The sequence below is a fragment of the Mus pahari genome, chromosome 10 (genome assembly GCF_900095145.1).
Source record: "Mus pahari chromosome 10, PAHARI_EIJ_v1.1, whole genome shotgun sequence".
Lineage (NCBI taxonomy): Eukaryota > Metazoa > Chordata > Mammalia > Rodentia > Muridae > Mus > Mus pahari.
The window spans coordinates 71,663,297-71,686,729 of NC_034599.1; the positions used below are offsets into that span (position 1 = coordinate 71,663,297).

General features: G+C 36.3%; 1 protein-coding gene across 1 annotated transcript in view; it reads right to left on the minus strand.

The window, feature by feature from the left end:
* Positions 1–8,494: 8,494 nt before the first annotated feature.
* The window catches only part of Tinag (tubulointerstitial nephritis antigen), a 78,387-nt gene continuing 63,448 nt past the window's right edge, over positions 8,495–23,433 (minus strand). The window contains exons 10-11 of the mRNA XM_021207425.2: positions 21,239–21,284; positions 8,495–8,824 (exon numbers count right to left, since the gene is read on the minus strand). Coding sequence (XP_021063084.1) covers positions 8,690–8,824; positions 21,239–21,284 — 181 coding nt within the window. The 3' untranslated portion in view covers positions 8,495–8,689. The remainder of the gene's footprint in view (positions 8,825–21,238; positions 21,285–23,433) is intronic.

Genomic DNA, 23,433 nt, shown 5'->3' on the forward strand with positions numbered 1-23,433 from the left:
TAGCAGAAGCAGGGGCTACTTCTGACTCTGTTGCTTGCCTTTGCATCCATTTCTCCTAACTGGGATGCTTCATCTAACTGCATAGGAGATGTACCTAATTCTACTGCAACTTGACATGCAAAGGAAGGTTGATATCCATGAGAGACCTCTGCTTTTCTGAGGAGAAAGAGGTGGCAGGAGGATAGGGAGGGGAGTAAGAGGGAGGGATTGGAAGGAGATAAGGTAGGGGAAGATGTGACCTGGATATAAGGTGCATAACAAACAAACAAAAAGAAACACTCTAGGAAAATATATGCTTCTGGGGGGGAACTTCTGAAGAAAGGGCTGATTAGTAATGAATATAATAATGTTTGCATTCAGAGTAATTTTCAAATAGGCTTAGTATTTTATGTATCACATGACAGTGTATATAAATAATATATAGTATCGGTTTACCAATTGCTGGATACTCATGAAACAGATATGGGTAAATATTGTGTACTATATTAAAGGCAATGATGAATTTCAGATTTACTTTTATGTTTTCCATAGTCAATGCATTTTGAAAGGATCCTAAGAAAAGCTTATATAATATATGGATAAAGACACGTTTCTGGTCCTATAGCTTAGAAAATATCAGGGGAGAAGTTTCTGGCTTTGTTATATTAGCACTACTGTTTCTGCAAATGTTTATTGACTCGTCACAAAATCCCCTTTCATCCAACAAAGCAAGATGACAATGGTTCAGAGAAGGTACTGCCAGACTTGGATGGTCCTGCTGTGGCCTCAACTCAAGGGAAGGGAACACTGTCCTTGCCCTCCAACCTCACAAAGCCCAAAGTGAAACCTTTGCCCCCTTTATTTTTGTTCCCCCTTTCTAAGGGTCTGTCCTTTATACTTTGCTGAAGCGATTCCACTTCTCATCAGTGCTGTAAGTACAAATCCAGCCAGCTATGCTGATGATGTAATTTTCCCCAAGTTTAAATTAGATTTCATACGGAGCATGAAAAGTCAAAGGCGGAGCTCATGCTGCTGTGCGATTTGATTTAGTTTGTAGATGAAGAAGCATGGGGTTTCAAAGTTTGCTGTTTTTATGTCTTTCCTTAAACCATGCTTGTAGTTTATTCAGTACTTGTTAGAGCAAATATAATAAAAGCCATCAACTTTGATTACTTCATCATAATTAAGCATTTCATTCTTGTTAATTTCAAAAGGACACACAGTTTTACAAATAAATACATGTTTACATATGTAGACAAAGAATGAGTTGCCTACATTTTACTAACAATATTATACATTTGTATCATAAAAGGTTATCAAATTAATAATACTATTAAAGCTAAACTTACAGTGATTTTTCTTAAGAGATAAAATAATTACATTTTACAGACATTAGTATAAAAAAATACAGAATTTTGTTATGCTCATAAAGATTTTTAATAACTCAGTTATATTTTTGTACTTAAAATATTGAGTATTCATCAGCAAGCTAATACTATCTGCTCAAAACAAACACTACAATAAGCATTACTGAAGACACAAAAGTTTCTCAAATTTTCAAATGATAATAATGTATGTGAAAGGTGGTGGTGGTGCATGCGTTCAATGCAGGCACTCAAGAGGTTAAGGCAAGCAGATCTCCAAATGTAAGGCCAGCCAGGTCTACAGAGAGCAACTCTGAGGACAGCCAGGGCTATACAAAGAAACCCTGTCTCAATAAAACCAATAATAATAATAATAATAATAATAATAATAATAATAAGGTTATAAAATATACAATATGTATATACAAGTATTACAAGTAGCATATTTTTAGCTTTTAAAAAGTATTACTGTGTAATTTTTATTTTAACTATCCATCTGTAATTTTTATTTTAACTATTCTAGACAAAAATATACTCATCAATTCCAGCTAAACATTGTTTCCTGTGCTAAAATCAGTTAACTAATGTTTCATTTCTTATCATAATTGCTGTCTGGAGATAGTTAAGTCTAAGGAGTTACATAGTTTTCATTGGCTCATAGTCAGGAAGAGGGCTGCTAGGTCTTCATCTGTACATGTTTACTGGCACCTGTGGTGATGGTTATTCTCCTGTGCTCAGCACATTTCTCAAACACATTGAATGACACTATTGAACTTACTCCTTCCTTGTTCAACTCATTCAAAACTAAAGGCCCCTGTCTATCATGTCTCTCTCTTAGGCTAAGAAGCAACATCGTCCATTGAGAATTGTGGAAACTTGGCATCACAGTGAAGCATATTCAAATGGGAGTTGTTATCTCATCCCTCATCTGCCAGCAACCTAGCTGGCCAAACAAATAACCTTGTCTCCCAATTTATATGTCCTCATCCTCTTTTATTTGACTTCTTGTCTCCTAATCCTCAGATATGGCCCTGAACCTGCCTTCCTCATTCTTTCACACACTGCTCCTGGATTTTCTTGGAAAATAACATGCGAACAAGAAAAGATCAAGTATCTGTGGTTAGTTCCAGACTGATAAAGTTTTCCAGAACTGTGAGAATTTACATTAGAATAGTGCCTTAAACATATATTTGAGCAAGTTTTTGGTGATTTCTTTGGGAATGATGGAGAAGGGTCTTGAACAAAGTGCCTAAGAATACAGTATGATTCTTCTAAGCTGCCTACAGGTTTGATCATGTGGCGTGAGAAAATCACTTCTGTGACTTGGATGGCGTATTTCTGTTCTCTTCCTCTGCTCCCTCTTTTCCTCCTATATGCCAAGACAGGGAGACAACACTGTCATTAAAGGATCTGTAGCTGGAGTGCTGATTAAACCTTCTCATGCCTTATAGACCAATTCCTAAACTAAGTTAGCAACTGTAAAAACAGAAGCCATGTCACTCAGGACACTGCAGAAGCTAAATGACTGCTAATATAACTACCGTGATAATTTAGTTTAATGATAAGACAAACAACTACTCTATATCTCACACAGTAATTTTTCCTGGGATCTGAATACACAAAGGGGAAACTTAAGTCTCACTTGGCTTAACTTGTAAGTATCATCTAACACCATTAAACCAGGAGAAAGGCTGCCACCTCCCTGTGCCATCATTGTCACATCCCCAGAATCCTTTTCAGCACTTTCATAAACAAATCAGTCAGCAAAACACAGGGGCTAAATCAACAGAACTTTACCTTATCCGATCATGGAGATACAGCCATTTTAAAATGAAATTCACTTCCGCAGAAAGATGTCTCAGAAACAAAAGCATAAATTAGAGTCGATGAAATGTTGTGGATTGCAAGTGGTAATTATCTCCAGTGGTTAAATTATGAAAATAACCCTTCCTTCAGTCAAATATCCCTTCCTGGGAAAAATATCTGTGAATTTATATGCTAAGATACAAGGTACCTTTAGGACAAATATTATGAAGAGGAATATGAAACAATCTGCAATGGAAAAGTCATTTACAACTCATCTGACTTTTTGATCTCTAATTTCTTTGTCTCTGTGGGAAGCTAGTTTGTTTAAAAGAGAAGTCATGTCTAACAATTCTTTGTAAAAGAATGTTGTCAGTAACACATTCTAGAATGACCACTGGGTCACTGAAGGACTCAAGCAGGGCGTTTGTAAATACCTAAATCAAATTCAAATGGAAATGCAACTTACAGGGAATTTTAGAATACTAAAAAGGATATTCTAAGAAGTTTATAATGATGAGTAGTGTGCTAGCTATAGTCATCTGATAGGAAGAACATTGATTGAGAAAAATCTGTCCTTAAGATCAAACTGCCAACAAGTCTGTAGAGTATTTACTTAACTAGTGACTGATATGGGAGGGCTCATATCATTGTACATGGGTACATCCCTGGGTTGGTGGTCTTCAGTTCTATAAGAAAGGAGGCTGAGTAGGCTATGAAGGACAAGCCAGTAGGTGGCATCCCTGAATGGCCTCTGCATCAGCTTCTACCTCCAGGTTCACTCCTTGTTTAAGTTCCTATCCTGACTTCATTTAATACTGGACTACAATGTGGAAGTGTAAAACTAAATAAACTCTGTCCTTCCCAAGTTGCTTTGGTCATGGTGTTTCATCCTAGCAATATTTGCCTCAGAGATAAAAAGAACAGGCAACAGTAAGAAAATATAAAGACTGGTGTGGAATTAAAAATAGTAGCAATTAACATGATGATACAAAATGGGTATGGTTGACACACAATAAGTTGTGCTCATTTAATGTGCCCAACTTAATGACTCTAAGATAAATATATATTCATCATAAATCCATTCATCACCTGCAAAATTACCTTGTGAATTCTAATTTCTTGTTTAAAGTAAGAAAATTGGGACACTGTCAATGGTTACTCAAGGAGCTATGGTAAAACATCTATTCATGATGACCAACCACATGATTTGGCAAGTCACAAGATTTGTCTCTGGGAATGCCTATGTTGAACATAGACTAAATGCTTGAAGTAATTTATTCATATTGAGTTTGGGGGCTTAGAAAAATAAAGTATATACTTTCATGACACAATTTTAACCTAACAGTAAGTGCACTGTCAAATATATACTAGAATATCTCGAACCAAATTTCTTCAACTGATATCTGCTTTCTGATAGAGGCACCAAAGCTACTATTTGTCCCTCAACATGTGTTTTACAAAATATTTAGTGAACTAAAATAAGCAGGGAGTGTCTCACAGGGAGTACCTTGTAATGTGACTCCCACATTGGAGATATAGCTTAAACATCAACTGAATTGTGTATCTCTTTCCGAAAGCTTTGTAGGAGAATAGTTTGCTAGGTCATTCATGAGACAGCACTGTAACCCCCAAAGCACAAACAGATATGCGGTTAAAGTGAATGAGGTCAGAAAAACCGAGGGTCTGAGCTAAGCTTCACTGTAGATGTCCTCAGCAGCTACAAACTGAGTTTTTCCATTTGAGCATATGAGATTTGCCTTAAATCCACTGTACCCCTTTTCTCTTATAGTCACAAATGTCACAAAGGCCACAGAAACTATCTTGGGAAGCAACTCAACTGTTTGCTTCATAGGAGGCCTAAGGTTGCAGACAGCACATCATAGACCGAAGAAAGAATTACTGCTGTTCTTGTCTAAATAATGGGGCTCTTACTGGTGGTGGCTCTGGAGTGAAAGTGCATTATCTTGGATTCAGTGCCAATTATTTTTAATCATTTTTATCAGTGGGAGCATCAAAATGAGTTATGATACTAGCCACAGGGGAACTAGAGAAGCTTTTTCTTTTCCTCCAATCATCCTTTCTTGACACCGTGGGGTTGAATTTCTCTTCTTACATTGACTTTTCAGGAGACAGAATGTCTGTGCATTCTTTAGAAGACTTCATTCTGATACAGTGGCACCTCCTGGATTGAGAAATGCAACTTTCAGTGTTATAGGCCTTGCAATGTATTGCTTATATTTTAACACCCATGAGAAACACTGCCAATGCTTGCTCATGCTGCCTTATCTGCACTGTTTCAGCAAGTGTAGGCTGGATACTGAACAAGCAGAGATTATTATTCTTTGATTGCATTTGTTTTTCTTGACACTGGGATTGTCAGGAGCCATCACAGGAGAAGCTAATAACTAACAGTTGATCTTCCTGAGATGAGTCTGCATTGGATTATAATCCACAAAAGATTTGTTCCAGGAGGCAAGGCCCAGGAAAAAACCATTTTAGGAAAGATTCCTGTGATTAATATGCTTTTCCTCTTATTATTAAACATATATAACAATCACTAGATATTAGCACACCCTTTTGAGCAGATCTCTATAGAACAATGAAGATGCACTGTCTTGAAGTGATGCTATATAGACAGATGATTTCTTAATCCTTAATGATGATCCCATAAGAATTCCTGAAATTATATTAGAAAACTCTTTTATAGTGGGACTGCTATTAGGTTCTCTCTGATAATCAAAACTACAAGTTTTTAGTGTCATAGTTAATTGCTTCTGGTAGCAAGCAGGCATCTACTATTCAGAGCACACTCTAAGAGGTTGTAAAATCTTTAACTAAGGATCATAAAAGGGAACTAATGATTCACTATAGGTGCTAGGACAGAAGACAAAAAATATTGACTGAGTTTATCTATACAAAATTTCATTAATACCTTGGTCACAAGAGTTAATAGTTTTAAACTCTCCATGAGCCTGCAGAGCAGGTGACAGGTAATGAACATTGAGCCAGATAATATTGGATATGCATGTAAACATTCTCTGATGTAAACTTATTTGATTTTTGACTTGGATTTATGTATAAACTTGTGATGAACTTTTTACCATGTGATCATGTATTCTGAAAGATGTATAATTGCAGAGGACAAAGAGAGGAGTCAGACTGAGCTGAGGACACCTTTATTAGACAGAACTAAACTCGAGAAGAACTTAGAAGAAGTTATGCATTGGGAGTAATGGTATTGAGGGTAAGGGCATTATTGTGACATTCAGAGCAGGAGAAGAGAGCAAAATTAGGAGAATGCAGAGTGGAATAACTTAAAAAATATAAGACAATTTAAAATACTAAGAGAGCAATATGCAGAATGCTAAGAGGGAGAGGAAAAACAAAGAAGCTGCAGAGAGAGCAGAAGCAGGAATCCTTATCCTTACGATGAGACAGAACAGGTCTTTTCTTAATAGCAAGTAAGGCTTAGTCTTCTTATTAAAGAGAACAAAGAATGAGTGAAATCTTTCTGCACAGGGGCTTGGTCTTTTGCTCCAAATGCATATGTAAGTATGGATGTCTGTATGTAAGTATGTAATTATGAGAGGTGGGTCCAACTGGGTTGGATAGAAATGTGTAAATATGTATATGGATTTATGTGAGTTTATGCTTATTTGCTTATGTAAAAGTTTTTCCTTTTGTGACTGTGATTCTCTTCTCCTGGTTCAATAGAAGTTTACTGCTCCAAACTTCCCCCTAGCCTGACAAGGGAGAGGCATCTGGACAAAGTGGAAAAGGCTCTAGCAATTAATCATTTACTTAATACCCTACTGTTTACAATGAAATGCTAAATGCCAGAGACTGTAGTTTCTGGCCTCAAAGGGACTCAAGCAGGTCAGCTACAGTGACAAAGTAACTTAGACATAGATAGGTAAATGTTTTATTATTATACAGCAAACCTAAATATCTACTAAGACCATGTCTTACCACCACCCATTCTTCTCCCTCTGCTGCCTCAAGAAGGACCAAGAACAAGAAGACCCACTGGGGATGGCCCTCAGCATGGGATCTATTTTCCCCCACTTTTGCTGGGCAAGAAAGAGCTTGCAGAGCAGCATCCAGCCATAGAATTCCTTCTTTGTGAGGTACAGTTGCTCCTGCAAGTCTGTCAGTGCATTGTTTTCTTAGTGCCCACTAGCTTCTTAGCTGTTCTTTCAGAACCTAAACAAAGCATGCGTTGTAGGGATTGCTTCTAAATCATCCCAGGGTAACAAAACAAATCAAATTATTTCTCTAACTCCTTCCTATAGAATGAGAGGCAACACAAACAAAGTGAATCACCCTCAATAGTTATGATAAAACTACAGTGATTGTTGATTAACACAACTGCACATATGTTTATGTGTCTGCATGGGGGGTCTGTCCATATGTGGTGCATTCTCACATAGTACTATTGGCTTATCTAATCTAAGTAATTCTATGCAAACAACAAAAATTCTTAGGCTATCCTACCATTTCAATGTGATCAACTATGTTTATTTACTGACTAGCTTTGTTTTCCTATTTTGATGCCCATGGATTTCTAAAGGACTATATCCTTATTTCTGTTTCACCAACTACAGAGAACTAAAATCAAAATTAATGTTAATCTAGTTTACTTTTTGGAGTTTCAAGCAATAAACTGTGAAATGTTTGTGATAAAGATGCATTTATTCAACTCTTGACATCATGCTGTTTTTGTTTTCAGAGGTCAATACATTAGCTTCCTAAGCACAAACTTATAGCTAATTTTATGGTAAAGGTTACATATAATGTACTAGTTTCTCCAAATAGTAGTGTATTATGTTGAGACAATTCTTCTTTTGTTAGCCTCTAAGCTTTTCTGTGCTTACTATTGTCTCCAACCCACAGATAATACACAGTTCTCAAGTAGCTGTTTATATGGAGTTACTTTTTGGGGGACAGAAATACAAGCAAGATTTAGATAATATAAAAGGAAACAAACTATTAGCTCATTGAGAGAATAATTGAGAATTCATTTCTTCTGCTTCCAGCAAAGCATAAGCAATGCTTAAACTAAGAAAACATTATTTGTTGAAAATAAAGTCATGGAGCTGGCACACTGGTGAGTTGGTGTGTGTGTGCGTGCGCGTGCGCGTGCACGTGCACGTGCACGTGCGTGTGTGTGTGTGTGTGTGTGTGTGTGTGTATGTGTTAGTCTCATTGACTCAAGGTGGGTTCATATAACTTCTCTAAAGGATTGATAGGGAATTTGAAACCTAAACCTGCTACATTGTGAACCATTGTATTCAAAGGGAAAGCCATCATGAGAGCAAAATAACACTCAGGAAACTTTGATGATGTTTAGCCAATCTTTCTTTTATTAGTATTTTAATAATATAAAGAGAACAGATTAGAGCCTGGAGTAAAACAAGAAAGCAGAAATGTCCTATGCACACAGCAAAAATGCACCACTTCCTCTGGCACAGGGAACCTTGAATTGCTAAAATTCAATTTAATGAGTTACTTGAATGCATGACCTTATGGAAATGTGATAGCTATGGATCATCTGAACTTGTCAGTTGGCCCCACGCTGCGATAATCAATTTCTCAATGTCAGACTCATTTACTCCTCGAAGAATCCTAAAATAGCCATTCTCTCCCCACGACTTTCCCCAGGAATTGGCAGCAATCTGCAGGAAGAAACAAAAACATGAAAGTGTTGAGCATTATGCTTTGATAATTTTTTAAATCCTTCCTCTACTAACAGAAAAATACTATTTAGCTTCAAATTGCCTTTGACTTTTACAGACAATAATGATTAAGCACCTAAATATTTTCTGAATACTGATCAAGGGGTTCTGTTTCTTATATCACATTAATATCCCTGCATGGATTCACTGTCAAGAACCAGAACTGATGGCCCTTAAATGTGATGGCACATGTGGATTGTAAATGACATAAAATAAGAACCCCTGAGATGGGAGTCTCACTGAGTAATTCTATAGATTAGATTGGCTTAGAAGCATGCATATGAGGAATTTTCTTAATTTGATTAACTGAGATAGAATGACCCATCCTTGAATGTAGGCAGCACCATTCCCTGGGACGATCTCTGGGCTGAATGAGAGAGAAAAGAACATGGTGAAAACTTGCTTGCAAGTATTAGTTTTCGACTCTCTGATCCTGACTATGGCTACAATGTGAGCAGTTCCCTCCGGACTTTATTCCTGTGGTTTCCCCACTGTGGTTGACTAGAATCTAAAGATGGGAGCTGAAATAAACCCTTTCTCCCTTAAATTACTTTTATCTTGGTGTTTTGTCATATCCAATGGAGAAGAAAGGATGATACAGATGCTTCAGGGTTAGGACCCATCCATGTATAGAACACCAAATAAATAACATATTATTCTTTGTGATCGGGAAAGTTATAATCTAATGAATTTTAAGCATTCTGAGCTAAGTACTAAGTGGACAGAGCCTAGAGTACACTTGAGGTCACTGTAGCTGTAGCACCTTTGTTTGCTTGGCTCAGGAAAGATGTGGACATGCTCTCCAAAATGCAGGGAAGGCTATGTAAAAACTGACCAAGCTATCATTGTAGAGAGGTCCTCGAGCAGAGAGAAGCAGCTAAAACCATCAGCACTAAGCATGAAGCAGAATAAAGAAGTTTATTGAAGTAATTGAATTGTAAAATAATACTTGTTACATAGTTCAGCCTAGGATATAACCTCAGATTCATCATAGATTATATACTAGCCGTAAACTCACTAAACAGCCAAATGAGAGTCCTCGAAACTACTATTTTTCCTCTCTAGAACTAGCTCTGTAGACAGAAGCCACCAGGCCTCTTTGCTAAATGACTACTTCCAGTTATGTAATCTAATGAAGACAGAGAAGATAAAGCATTCGAGAAAGTAAAATCAGCAGGAATCAGAAGTTTTTCCTTTATTCTTTTTCTTTTTAAACTCTGGGGATGATTAGAGAGCTGGGCTGGGTCCAGAATAGCATTGAGATCTAAAGGTTGAGTGAGTAAGTACATTGGGAAGCAAAAGCGCTAATGGAGTGTGCAGAGAATGTCATAGAGGCAGGAGAGGCACATGGAGGGAGTTATTTGACCACATCTAAATGCAGTAGACCAGCTCTGTAAATTAGAGACTTCATAACAACAGCTGCCACACTTGGCTTCCATTCGCCCTGTGCTGGGTCTAAGATGGAATGTGATCTCGGGTGTGATCTACACTGATATTCCCAAGGCATATGGTGTCACAGGCAGCTTCCACGGTTTTCTCCTCTGAGAACAGACTCCCTCGGCTTCAGAAGTTGTCATGACAGCATCAGTTTAAAAAAAAAAAATCCAATTATCATCAGCATTTCCTTTTTAGATATGGCTTTTTGCCTCCTCAAACATCCCTGACACCTGAAAGGGGTGCTTTCAAAGATGGGTCTGAAACCATGAATTCAGTGTGTCCCCTCAAAGTTGAAATGGACTTTGAACACCTGGAAATGAGACATCCACATAGTGTGTGAGTGTCTTTACAACTGGCGTCTAAACAAAATTCCAATTCCCGAAGGAGCCAGAGAAATACCCAGGGAGCTGAAGAGGACTGAAGCCCCATAGAAAGAACATCAAAATGAACTAACCAGTACCCTCAGAGCTCCTTGGAACTATTCCACCAATCAAAACACACACACACACACACACACACACACACACACGCACACACATGGTGGAACTTGTGGCTCTAGCTATATTTGTAGCAGGGGATGGCCTAGTTGGTCATCAATGGGAGGAGAGGCCCTTGGTCCTGCGAAGGCTCAATACCCCAATATAGGGTAATGCCAGGACCAGGAATGGGAGTGGTGGGTTGGGGAGCAGCGAGAGGGGGTAGGGGATAGGGGAGTTTCATAGGGGAAATTTGAAAAGGGAATAACATTTGAAATGTAAATAAAGAAAATATCTAATAAAAAACAAATATGTGTACATATTGGAAAATAATTTGTTGTGCATCTGTATACTTGTATATACTTAGAACATGTTTTCCCTAAGACAGAAAAATCAAGTAAAAATAATCTCAAGTGAAAAATATTTTAGAAACATTATTTTTATAGTGAAACTATTATAGTCCTATTGTACATGTTTTCATCTGAGTATCTGAAGATTATTACCATTCAAATGTTGTTATTTTACCTTTGGAGAAACTGGAAAGCATATGTAGGATTTGTTAAACAAATGTAAATCCATTTGCTGGTGAAAGCTGAGATAGCTAACTTTGGCTATCAACTTGACTACATCTGGAATCAACTAAAACCTAAATAGCTGGACATGCCTGTTAGGGATTTTTTTTTTTTTTTTTTTGGAAGGGATCATTTGAAGTGGGAAGACCCATCCTAAATGTGCCTTCTGGTGCCACTTACATGGGACATGCGGAAGGAAGGTTCCCTTTTTGTCTGTTTGTTCCTATTCTCCTGTCAAGTTTATCTACTCACTGACACCAGAACCTTCTCCAGAATTCCAACACAGACTAAGGGCTAATAGCTCTCTCAGAATCTTGTGGATCCCTAACACAAGATTGGGACTACTGAGATTAATTTATAGCCTATTTAAACAACTTTTTAAATATTTTTTAATTTTGAAAAAGGGGCAAGAATCTTGCATAGGGGGCGATATCTTACATTTGGACTACCACAAAATCCATTCATGATATAAATATCAATAAATTAAAAATAAATTGGCCCTTCCACCATTTTATACACTATATCTTCAAGAAATCTATGCTTAATACCAGTCACTTTTGAAGTATTGAAAGCATATTTTTATAATTAGTGAACAAAGCATGAGCATTCATTATTATCACAGCCATCAACACTTCAATGGAAGGTCCTTAGGCTCTATTTAAGGAAGACAAAGAAAGATGAAGAGTGTTTAATAAGAAATATAATTAACATATTCAAGTGATACAATTCCATATATAAGAGATCTTACTTTTTCACCAGAAAATTTTAAGAGCTCATAAACACTTCATTAAACTTGTGAGGTACAAAATTAACATGTAAATATCAGAAGCTTTTCTACATACAATTACAAAAACATTGAGAAAGAAATTAGAGAAATAATCCTATATTCAATAGCAAAAAAACACACCCAAACAACAACAACAAAATACCTGGAATAAACAAGAAAGTGAAAATCTGTACATTGTAAACATAAAATCTGAAGAAATTGAAAAGGACACTAGATGATATCTCTCATGATAATGGATTACAAAATTATTTTTGTGAAAATGGCCATTCTATTAAGAGCCACCTACAGTTTCAACACAATGTTTATAAAGATTCCAATGCCATAAATAGAAATGGCTAAAATTAGGCAGTGGAAAGATATATACAAAATCAACAGAATAAAGGACCAACACACACACACACACACACACACACACACACACACACACACACACACTTGCATGTCCCCACACCATAGACACCTGATTTTTGACAAATGTAATACTACTGGTTTTATTAGTTCTTTAAATGTTTGGGGAAATTGAGAAGACTGCCCACCTAAAGTTTTTTGTTTTTTTTGTTTTTTTTGTTTGTTTGTTTGTTTGTTTGTTTGTTTTTGGTTTTTTTTGTGAGAATGTTGTAATGAAGTCAGTTTTGTAAAAGTCTCCCAAAAAGTGCTTAGGCTTTCTATTGCCATCCTCTTGAAGGTTTCCTTTCTTAGAAATACATACGTTTCATACTAAATAATTTACAGTGTACTGCCACAGAGACCTACAGCCAAATATTCTATTTGGTGGAGTTAGGAGAGTCCTACAGAGGAGAAAAGGAGCCAGAGAGATCAAAGACACCACAAGAACACGAACACAGGCTACAGAATCAAGTGGGCTCAGAGATCATGGAGCCTGTATGAGTCTGACCTAGTCCTCTGCATATGTGTTATAGTGATGTAGCTCGGTGTACTTATGGGGTTCTAACAGACAGAGCAGGCACTGTCTCTGACTCTGCCCTGCATTTGGGACCCTTTTCCTCCTCCAGGGAACCTCATCCATTCTTGATCCGAGAGTATGTGTCTGGTCTCGTAGATTTTTATGCCATATTTGGTTGAAGTCTATGAAAGGCCTGCTCTATTCTGAGTGAAGGGGTGAATTGGGGAGAAGGAGAGAGAGTAGGGGAGAGACTGGGGATGGGGAAACTGCAGTCAGGATATAATATATGAGAGAAGAGTAAATAAAACGGAAAAAAACCCTGATGTATCAACAGAACATTTTGCAATATTTTTTTTTATTAAGTTAGTATGCATTCAGCAGCTTCACTTGCAGTGTGGATTATTTTTATTCTTTTTTAGTTTTTCAGAAAATTATTTTTCAAGAAACAATTATTTTCTTTAGTTTGCATGTGCTTACTTTTTTTTATTAACTTCATGCCTTATCTTTATAAATGTTCTTTCTTTATTCAGCATGAGTTTCTCCACTAATGAATTACTTTTTCTTAAAATGGTATTTGTGATTTCTTTTATAATGCATTAATTTTATAGTAAATTTTTTAATATTTTAAGCACATAACATTTCTAATATGGTATAGTCTATATAATTTCAATCTTATGAATTTATTGAATTTGCTATCATCCTGGTAAATATTTCATGAGCTTTCAAATATTTATCTATAATACAAAGCCATCAAATATTGTCCCTAGACTACATCCATACATAGATATTAGTGACTTTTCCTATGAGATACTGAGTTAGAGAGTCACATATTTATTTGACTTATGTAACCATAGCCTGGCTGTTATTGCTAGGTCATGCCACTGCTGCTGTTATCCCAACACTACTGTATTCCAGTTTTCCTTGTCTGGATATGCATTATTTCATTTCCACTTTGAATACACCTGTCAGTGATTTCAAGTTGTAAGGAGGCAGGTACACCATCACCATCACCATTCCTTGGTCATCTTTATTTGACTCAGCAGCTTTGTAACACTGTCGTTTGGTAGATTTTTATTTTCTGTTTTATTTGTTTGGTTTTTTTTTTTTTTTGTATTTAAACGTTGTTTGTATTAAGATCAATTTTTAACACACACACATGTGTGTATGTAAATATGTATGTATGTATGTATGCATATATAATCTCTCCATCCATTTCCTCCTTATAACCCATCCCACATTCCCCCTCACTTTCTCATACTTGTGGGCACATTATCCTTTGATTATAGTTATATATTTTTAATAAACATGTATAATTTTTAGCATATGCTATGTCTTTCTCTTTATCTCTTATGTTCTGCTATTGGTAATGGAATTCCTTAATATAGCTTTCAGAATTTCTTCTGATTAGAGTTTATGGAGATTTCTGAAACTTTGGGTTGGTATCTTTTATTTTTGGAGAACTGGCTACTATAGGGTGAAATATAAATTCTGCTGTGTTGTCTTTTTCTCTTTCTTTGCCAGGAGTATAAAAATATGAACATATGTTATATAGTGGAAACTAAGGGTTCTTTGGGAGGTCAGTTGTGTCATATGGTGTTTTTTTTGGGCAAACACATGAAAGAAGGTTTCACTGAAGTGGACACAAGTGAAAGGCTAAGGTAGACTTGTGAAGAAATGTGTCACTGAAGCAGACACAGTGAAGGATCTTCTGCTAAAGCAAGCAGGTGCAGGATTCTTTGATAACAACACACATGTATTGGTCTGCCTTATGTTATGTAGTTGAACTCCATTTGTTGGGACTACATAGAGAGAAAAAGGACCAAAAACTTCTGGTGGTGTGCTTGAAGTTTCTTGTCACTTCTGAGGACTTGGGCCAATTAATGATGGTACCTGAGACAGACACATATGGAGTTTTGCTAAGTCAGACTCACTCATGTCCTGAGGCAAGATATGAGAGGTAAGACCTGTGGAGGACACATGATGTTTGGAGGGAATGTATATAGGACTTAATGGACAGTGAGCTTAGCTTGGCTTGTTTGTATAGCTAAAGGCTTCTTGGTCTCCATTCTTCACAGATCTTTGCTTCCCCAGCATTCCTGTTGGCCCTGGTTCCTCCTGCTGACTCCTGCCAATTCATCTGAGGCCTGGCTGTTACTACTAGGTCATTCCACTGTTGCTCCTATCCTGACACTACAGAACTGGGATATCTGTGATGTATTTGCAAGTGGATCAAGCTGCCACTACTGACTTGTGGAACTGAATTGCTGTTTTCCTGACAATGCAGATGGTATGTGCTTCAAAGAACACTTTCTAAATAAGTCCACTTCCCCTATATCCTTTCGTTTCTACTACCTCTGCTGGGCAGTGGGCAAGAAGGGAGGATAAAGCATTTCAGAACCATAATTAAAGGTAGGCTTTTAAAAAATTAAAGTTGCAATACTGTTTCCACCTGTCTCTGCACAAATTTATTGGAATTTTTATTTTATGACATTATCATCTCTATATTATAATATGTGTATATTTTGTTGAAATACTTTTCAAATCATTAATTGAAGTACTAGGTATAAAAGTAAGAGATGAAAAATAAAGTGATACAAGTAGGAAAAGAAGTCAAATTATCACTACTTGTAGATGATATAATATATTATATATAGGCATGTAGATAGATATATAGATATAACATAATATAATATACTCCCCAAATACCATCAGAATATTTATAGAAATGATCAACATTTTCAGCAAATTGACAGGATACAAGACAACACAGACACACTCCCGTGTCTCAATAGCCTCATGAAAAAAAATCTCTAGGAGTAAACCTAATCATGTAGGTTAAAGACCTCCACAGTGAAAACTTTAAATCTCTGAAGAGATTGAGGAAAACACTAAAAAATGAAAAGACTTCCCATGCATTGATAGAATTAATATTATGAACATGACTATTCTATCAAGAGCTCTTTTCATATTCAATGCAATTCCAATATCAATCCTCGATTCAGCCTTCACAGGAATAGAAAAGAGTTCTAAAATTCATAAGAAACCAAAATAAATAATGAATAATTGATAGAATTAACATTCCGGATTTTAACACATACTACAAAGCTATAGTAATAAAAGAAAATAGTCTGATATTGTCTCAGAAAACAGATATAGTCCAGTGGAACAAAACAGGAAATCCAAATATTGATCCACACAACTACAACCATGTGATAGTCGAAAAAAAATGGCAAAAAACATGTGCTGGAGAAAGGAGCGACTTCAATAAGTGTTGTTGTGAAAACTAGATGCCAACATGGAAAATAATTAAATTAGCCCTGTATCAATTAATCTGAACAACCAACATTTAACCTCAAGTTGATCAAAGACCTCAATATGGAACCTGAAAATGTTAGAAGAAAACAGAATCAGTACTCTACAAGACAGGCATAAAAGAGGACTTTCTGAATATGACTCCAATTGTTCAGGAATCAAGGCAAATGAAAAAACAAAACTAAAAAGCTTCTATACAAATTAAAATTTCTTTTTTTTCAGATTGATCTCATTCCTATTTTATGGAGTGTTTTTTATGTTGCCTATTTTAAATCCTACCTGTCAGATATAATTTGTTAATTATATTGAAAGCTTTCTTCTATTAAGGATTGGCCATAATTTTGCTTATTCGTCTATATTTTTAGTATGTACCATATCTACCCACTAATTGCAAATACTTATATTGGATCTGTTTTCCACAAAGGGCTAGCCCTTTCTTTATGTAGGAGGATATGCAAAGAGATGAATATTTTCAGCATGGCAAAGCTTAAGTTGGTCAGGAAATATGAGTTTTATTAATCTCAATCCATATGTGATTTTAATCATTGCAAGATGGTAACTACACAAAGGATCCTGGCATACGGAAAATTTTGTGCAGGTTTTCCAACCTCTTCCTTTACCTACAGCTCTGTTCCAGTGCTCAGTAAGTATTTCACTATAAGCTGATTCACATTCTCAGTAATGTTTTCTCTACCCATGACAAAAAATGATTCTCAGCTTGAGCCTGGACCTACCAAATGTTCCCAGATCACAGAAAAAGGTCGATAATTCATTAAGTTTCCACTTTTAAAATAAAATATAAGTTTAAATGTATGGGCTCACATATATATATATATATATATATATATATATATATATATATGTGTGTGTGTGTGTGTGTGTGTGTGTGTGTGTGTGTGTGTGTTGTAGCTATTATCTTGGTAGATATTATTTTTCTTTTTGAAACTTCTAACAGTGGGAGCAGGTGCATCTTGACTCTTTTGCCTGCTCTTGAGACCCTTCTTCTCCTATTGGGTTGCCTTGTCCAGCTTCAATATGAGAGCTTTCACCTAGTCTTATAGTATTTTGTTTTGTCCTGTCTGGCTATCATCTCTTGAAGGCCTGATCTTTTCAGAAGAGGAAACAGAGGAGGAATAGATCCGAAGGAGAGGAAATATGTTGGGGGCAAGGAGAAGTGGAGGGAGGGAGAATTGTGGTTGGGATCTATTGTATGATAGAAGAATTTATTTTCAAGGCAAAAGAGCAAAGAATTGTTTGTTGCTCTTATCTAGTTGTGTTTCTGGCTTACTGATATCTACTACATTTTATCCAGCAATAAAAAAAAAAACCCAACAAATAACCTCTATTATAAAATTGGCCAATGTTGTAAATACTTTTAAACTACATCACATAACTTTGGGAAAATAATAGGTAGCTTGTTTTCTATTTCTGGGTGCTTTTGGGAAAAAAAAAAAAAGGCAAGAATCTTGATGAACCCAAAATGGAAATAATACAAGGATAAGGAATGCTTTCCTTTACTTCTCCTAAAAATATTTATTCTTCATAAAAACAGGCATTAAAACAGTGGCCATCTGTCTAGTTCACTGATTTAATGTACATGAGTGATATAACTTCTCTTATCTCTCCCCTAAGCCAAAGAGTGATTGCTCAGACAAAGTCCTGAATTAGTCCCCAAGTACATAACATTATCTCCCTTAGTATTTACATGTCAGAGTAGACAAAGCCCAGTATTAGAAGACACTATCTGGAGTTTATTCAGGCCGTGGGAAGATGTATTTATATTGTTAAAGGCCAGGACAATGTAAGGAATGTCACTTTGTTTTCACCTGTTCTTCAGGATGAAGGAAAGTACTTTTCCCTTGTTGGTAACTGGGGAAATCCCCTGGTCTCTATTGCTTCGATATGGGACATCTACTGCTAGAAACTTCCATATTCACATTATGCCATAAGCAAGTATGAGGTGTGTGAAGCCTGTGCTGTTTGGCTGCGATATTACTCTATGTTGACCTGGCTGTATTGTGAATTGAGCTCTGTTTATAAGTCAGATACTCCATCCTATGTGTGATATGTATGTATCCACATGTTGATAACATTGCATTCCTTGGAAAATAAGTCAAATATTATCTCAATTAAAGATGATCAAAATAAAGAAAATATCTAATAAAAAAAGAACATGAAAAAATCAAAATCTCTAAAAGAAAAAAAAAATGATCAATAAGGGATTTGCCACCCTATAGGAAGAACAACAATATCAACCAACCAGACCACCCAGAGCTCCCAGGGACTAAACCACCAACCAAGGAGTACACATTGAGAGACCCATGGCTCCAGCTGTATATGTGCAGAAGATGGTCTTGTCAGGCATCAACAGAAGGAGAGGCCCTTGGTCCTGTGAAGGCTTGATACCCCAGTGTAGGGGAATTCCAGGGTGGGGAGACAGGAATGGGTGGGTAGGTGGGGGAATACCCTCATAGAAGCCTTTGTTCTTCAATCTCAGACTCTAATCCTCTGAAATCAGCCTTATATAAGTCTCAATAAAAAAGAGAAAGCATGACAAAAGACACATACAAACACATGCAGAGAGAGAAAGAGACACCCACACACAGAGTTAGAGAAAGAACAGAGAGAGAGAGAGAGAGAGAGAGAGAGAGAGAGAGAGAGAGAGAGAGAGCAGGTTAAAGTAAAAAGATAGAGGGAAGCATCTAGAAAATTATGTTGGAGCTAAGGCTTGTACTGAAAAAATGAGAAGATTAAAGAAAGGTCTTTCAAAAATAGAATAAAGAGAAGGGTGGTCTCAATTTTCAAGACCTCTCCAAGCTAAGCTTCCAACTTGTAAAATGGAAAGGACTAAAGAATTTTCTGCACCTAAAAAGGTGCAAATGGAAGCATATTCAAATGTGATTCAAGAGATCCAAGCTCCAGACTAAGAAAGGCATCAAATTCTGCAGTATTTTCCATGTGGTTCTGACTTTAGGATCATAAATGATACAGAAAAAAAAAAAAAAAGTCGTGGACTCTTCTTTAGCCGTTAAGAACTACTGAGGTCTGCTATGTGGCAGGGTAGGGGAGTCCATACAAGGAAGCTCTAAATGCTATTGAGCTAAGTTGTAAAGGCATAAACTGAATTGATTGGAGACAACGATATGTTATAGATGCCAATTTCTTGAGACATATGCCAAGGAAATATTCAGACCTCAACGAAGAGACGTTTAGTATACAACTTGAAGGGCAGAGTCATCTAAGCCCTTTGGTATCAGACAAGGAGCTAGAGTTTTCCCTGCTGAGTTTTGTTCTAGTTTTGGCTCAGTATTTCCTCACTGTCTTTATTCTTCTCTTTTAGAATGATATATTATCTGTTGTTGTATGGTAGAAGTATGTAAATTGCTTTTCTGATTGTACAGAGAGGTAAATTTCAGTAAGAGCTTTGAGTCTTAAAATGAGATCTTGGACTGTTAAGCTGTGTTGAGATTATGAAAGACTATGGAGGATTTACGAGATGGACTACATGCATTTTGTGCTATGATGTGGCCACAGGCTGTGGGAGTCAGGAGTGGATTGTAATGGTGTAAATGAACATGGTCCCCTTTGGCTCACTTGTTGATGGAACTGTTTGGCAAGGATTAGAAGGTGTGGCCTTATTTAATGAGGTGTGCCTCTGGGGAAGAGCTTTGAGGTTTCAAAAGCCTCAAACCATTCTGTCTTTCTCTGCCACATAGTTATGTTTACTCCCCACCATGACTATCATGGACACTAACACTCTGAGACCATAACCAAGTGATTTCTTTCATATGTTGCTTTGGCTGTAATGTTTTATCATGAAAATAGAAAAGTAAATAATTCTCTCTCTCTCTCTCTCTCTCTCTCTCTCTCTCTCTCTCTCTCTCTCTCTGTGTGTGTGTGTGTGTGTGTGTGTGTATTCTAGTTCTGTGAGTAAAGCCACTTGCTGATAAGCCTGTTATTCAGAGTGAGTTTACCCTTTGCAGCCAACATATTGGATGAGAAAATGATTTCTGCTAGTTGCCCTCTCATGTCCATTTTTCTTGATGTGGATGATAATTCCCATACATATAAATATATGCTCACAAAATAAAAAAAATCAATAAAATTTTAAAAAACTTAAAAATATGATTTGGGATAATTAGCTGCTTTCATTATAATTAACTGATCATTTTCTTCAATATGTTCTAATCTTCAAATATTTTATCACCTGTATTTATAAGGGCATTTTATTTTGGAGGCATTTTTCTGTTAGACAGGTTCTCTTGTAACCTGAGCTGGATTTCATATTCCATTTTAAATCCATGTATACAAGGATACCTTGAACTCCTGATATCCTGCCTTGGCTTTGTAATTGCTGATATAATAGGCATGCACCTACAGTCCTGATAAAGCTCCATATTATTTTTGAAACTACATGTTAACTCCTTCCCAGTGAAGATACATGTTTATGTGATAATTGGCAAAAATTACTTTTATCTTCTATTAGATATGATTAGATATGTATATATATATAATACTACATAGTATATATGCATGATATTAGCAAAGACCTTAAGTTGATTGATATGAATACAGATATGAGTGCAGTATAAGTATTATTTTAATCTAGATGATAATAAAATAAACAGTTGTCCTACTGAGTATCAATTTGAAAGAAACAAAAACAAGTTATTCTTTTACAAGTTGAAAACACAGGACTTGAAGAAAACTATTATTACAAAACAAACTGTTAAAATTAGCTTTGTGTTGAAGAAAACAACAATGTGTGAAAAACATTCCAGAATGTGATTATATAATATCAATTTTTGGAAACATGGGGCTGCTTTTCATTTTACATTAGGAATTCAGTTGGAGAGCTGTACATACCCAAAATTTTTCTTTCTTTCCTCGTGCTCCTCTCAGTGTGCCCCATCTACAAATAATAACAATGATTAATTATTTAAACATTTTGCTTATACCTGAGAACATTAATTTCACTGACATTCTCTTTTAAATTTTTCATGTTCTAATCTGCTTTACAACCAAAGTGTCATAATTGACTTCCAGAGTTTGCTTGTAAGCTTTCTTCTTCACTATAACACTATTTACGTGAACAATAAAAGCTACTTTTATCCAAGTAGCATGAAATTAAAGCTGTTTACCAATAAAAGAGAGACCCTGCCATGAGTGACTGGTTCTCAGACAAGCAACTGCTACCATAGTATAGTCAACTGAGACTACTTGCAAAAGAAGATCCCAGCACTCGGGAGGCAGAGGCAGGTGGATTTCTGAGATCGAGGCCAGCCTGGTCTACAGAGTGAGTTCCAGGACTTCACAGAGAAACCCTGTCTTGAAAAAACAAAAAGCAAAAAACAAACAAACAAACAAAAAATAAGAAGATCCCTGTGGACTAGGAGGGAGAGAGGGAGCAGGGGAGAAAGGTTCTAGAGCAGACTATAGGGTCAGAGATACCCCATTCTCACTGTTAGGAGTCCCACAAAAACATCAAGCTAACACATGCACAGAAGATCTAGTGCAGACTCATGCATAGTTCTTGTTTGTTTGAGACAAGATTTTTCCAGGTGACATGGGCCAAAAACTCACTATACAGATCAAGTTATGTGGATAAATCTTGCCTCTACTTCCTAGCCTTTAGAGTTATAAAACTTATACTACCATACACATCGTATGTTGCTTTTTATTATAAACACATAACTCCCACTGTGGGGGCTTCCTATGAAACACTGGTCTGTATGACGACTTTCATTTTCATATAACTTGATGGATTATGAGAATGAAATATGTTATTCTCTGACATTGCACTAACATGTCTCTAACATATACAATCTCATCCTCAGAGTTTCTTTATAGTAAATCAAGAAAATTCATAGAACAAGCTTGCCAGAAAATATACAAACTTATTATTCAAATATTTTATAATATGTCCATTTGTACAATGTCATTTAATGGTTAAAAGAATAATTATAACAAACATACAAAGTTGTTGTCCAAAGATGACAGGCATCGTTGTACAACAATATTCTCTCTCAATGAAAACATTTCCTCCAGAATAATGGCAATGTACTCCTAGACTCAGAAAGTAAACAACTCATAAGTCTTACACGGTTCCTGAAACTTAAAAAATTTACCTAAAATTTTTGAGCTACCTAAAAATGTGAGGCTGCCTGCAAGTCATAGAGTGAACTTCAAGGTTGTAGTTCCCATAATTTGTCACCCAGGCTCAGGTAGCTTCAGTTACACAGCTGCCCTGAGCTGTCCCAGCTTCTGTAAGTAACTGCTCACCCACACTTCTGGTAGCAATTCCTATAAATTCACTGGTTCACAATGTTTTGTGGAGTCATTATTTTGCTATATAGTTGATGATCTATCTCGATTAAAAAGATGTTTGTTCTGAGCTCTGCTGGGAAAGTTTTACACAATAACTTCAAGTAGGATTCTTTGAATACTCTTAAGTTTGGAACCTTTGTCATGAGCTTGTGAAATAAAATGTATTGTAAAATGTAATGGTTAAGAAAATCTGAAGATCATCTTTGCTATCTTTTAATTCTGTCCAAGACTGAGTGCTAATTGCACTTATGATTTCTGCTTTTTACTTTGCTGCATAAAATACAATGTTGGCTTGAATTTCTGGGCAGCTTAATGTATATGTTATTAAGAGAATCCAAAATCATTGTATAGTTTTATAGCTGTTTTTTTTAACTCATTGCAACTTTTCAAAAGCCATTGATTGTTGAAAAAATCTCATTCATAAGTGTCTCAAAATATTAGAAGGCCAATGCCTCTTTCATATCCTAGAACCCATCAGGATGGAGAGAGAGAGAGAGAGAGAGAGAGANAGAGAGAGAGAGAGAGAGAGAGAGAGAGAGAGAGAGAGAGAGAGAGTTTAAATATGTCTTTGTATGTGCTACATAATGAGTTCAAGTCAGAGGACATTCTCAGATGTTTGTACTTGTCTTCTACTTTGTATGAAACAAGATTCCTTTTCTCTTCTCTTCTTTTCATTTTCTTTCCTGCTATAGACAACAGGATAACTGCCTGTGAGCATCTGGGGAATCTCCCTT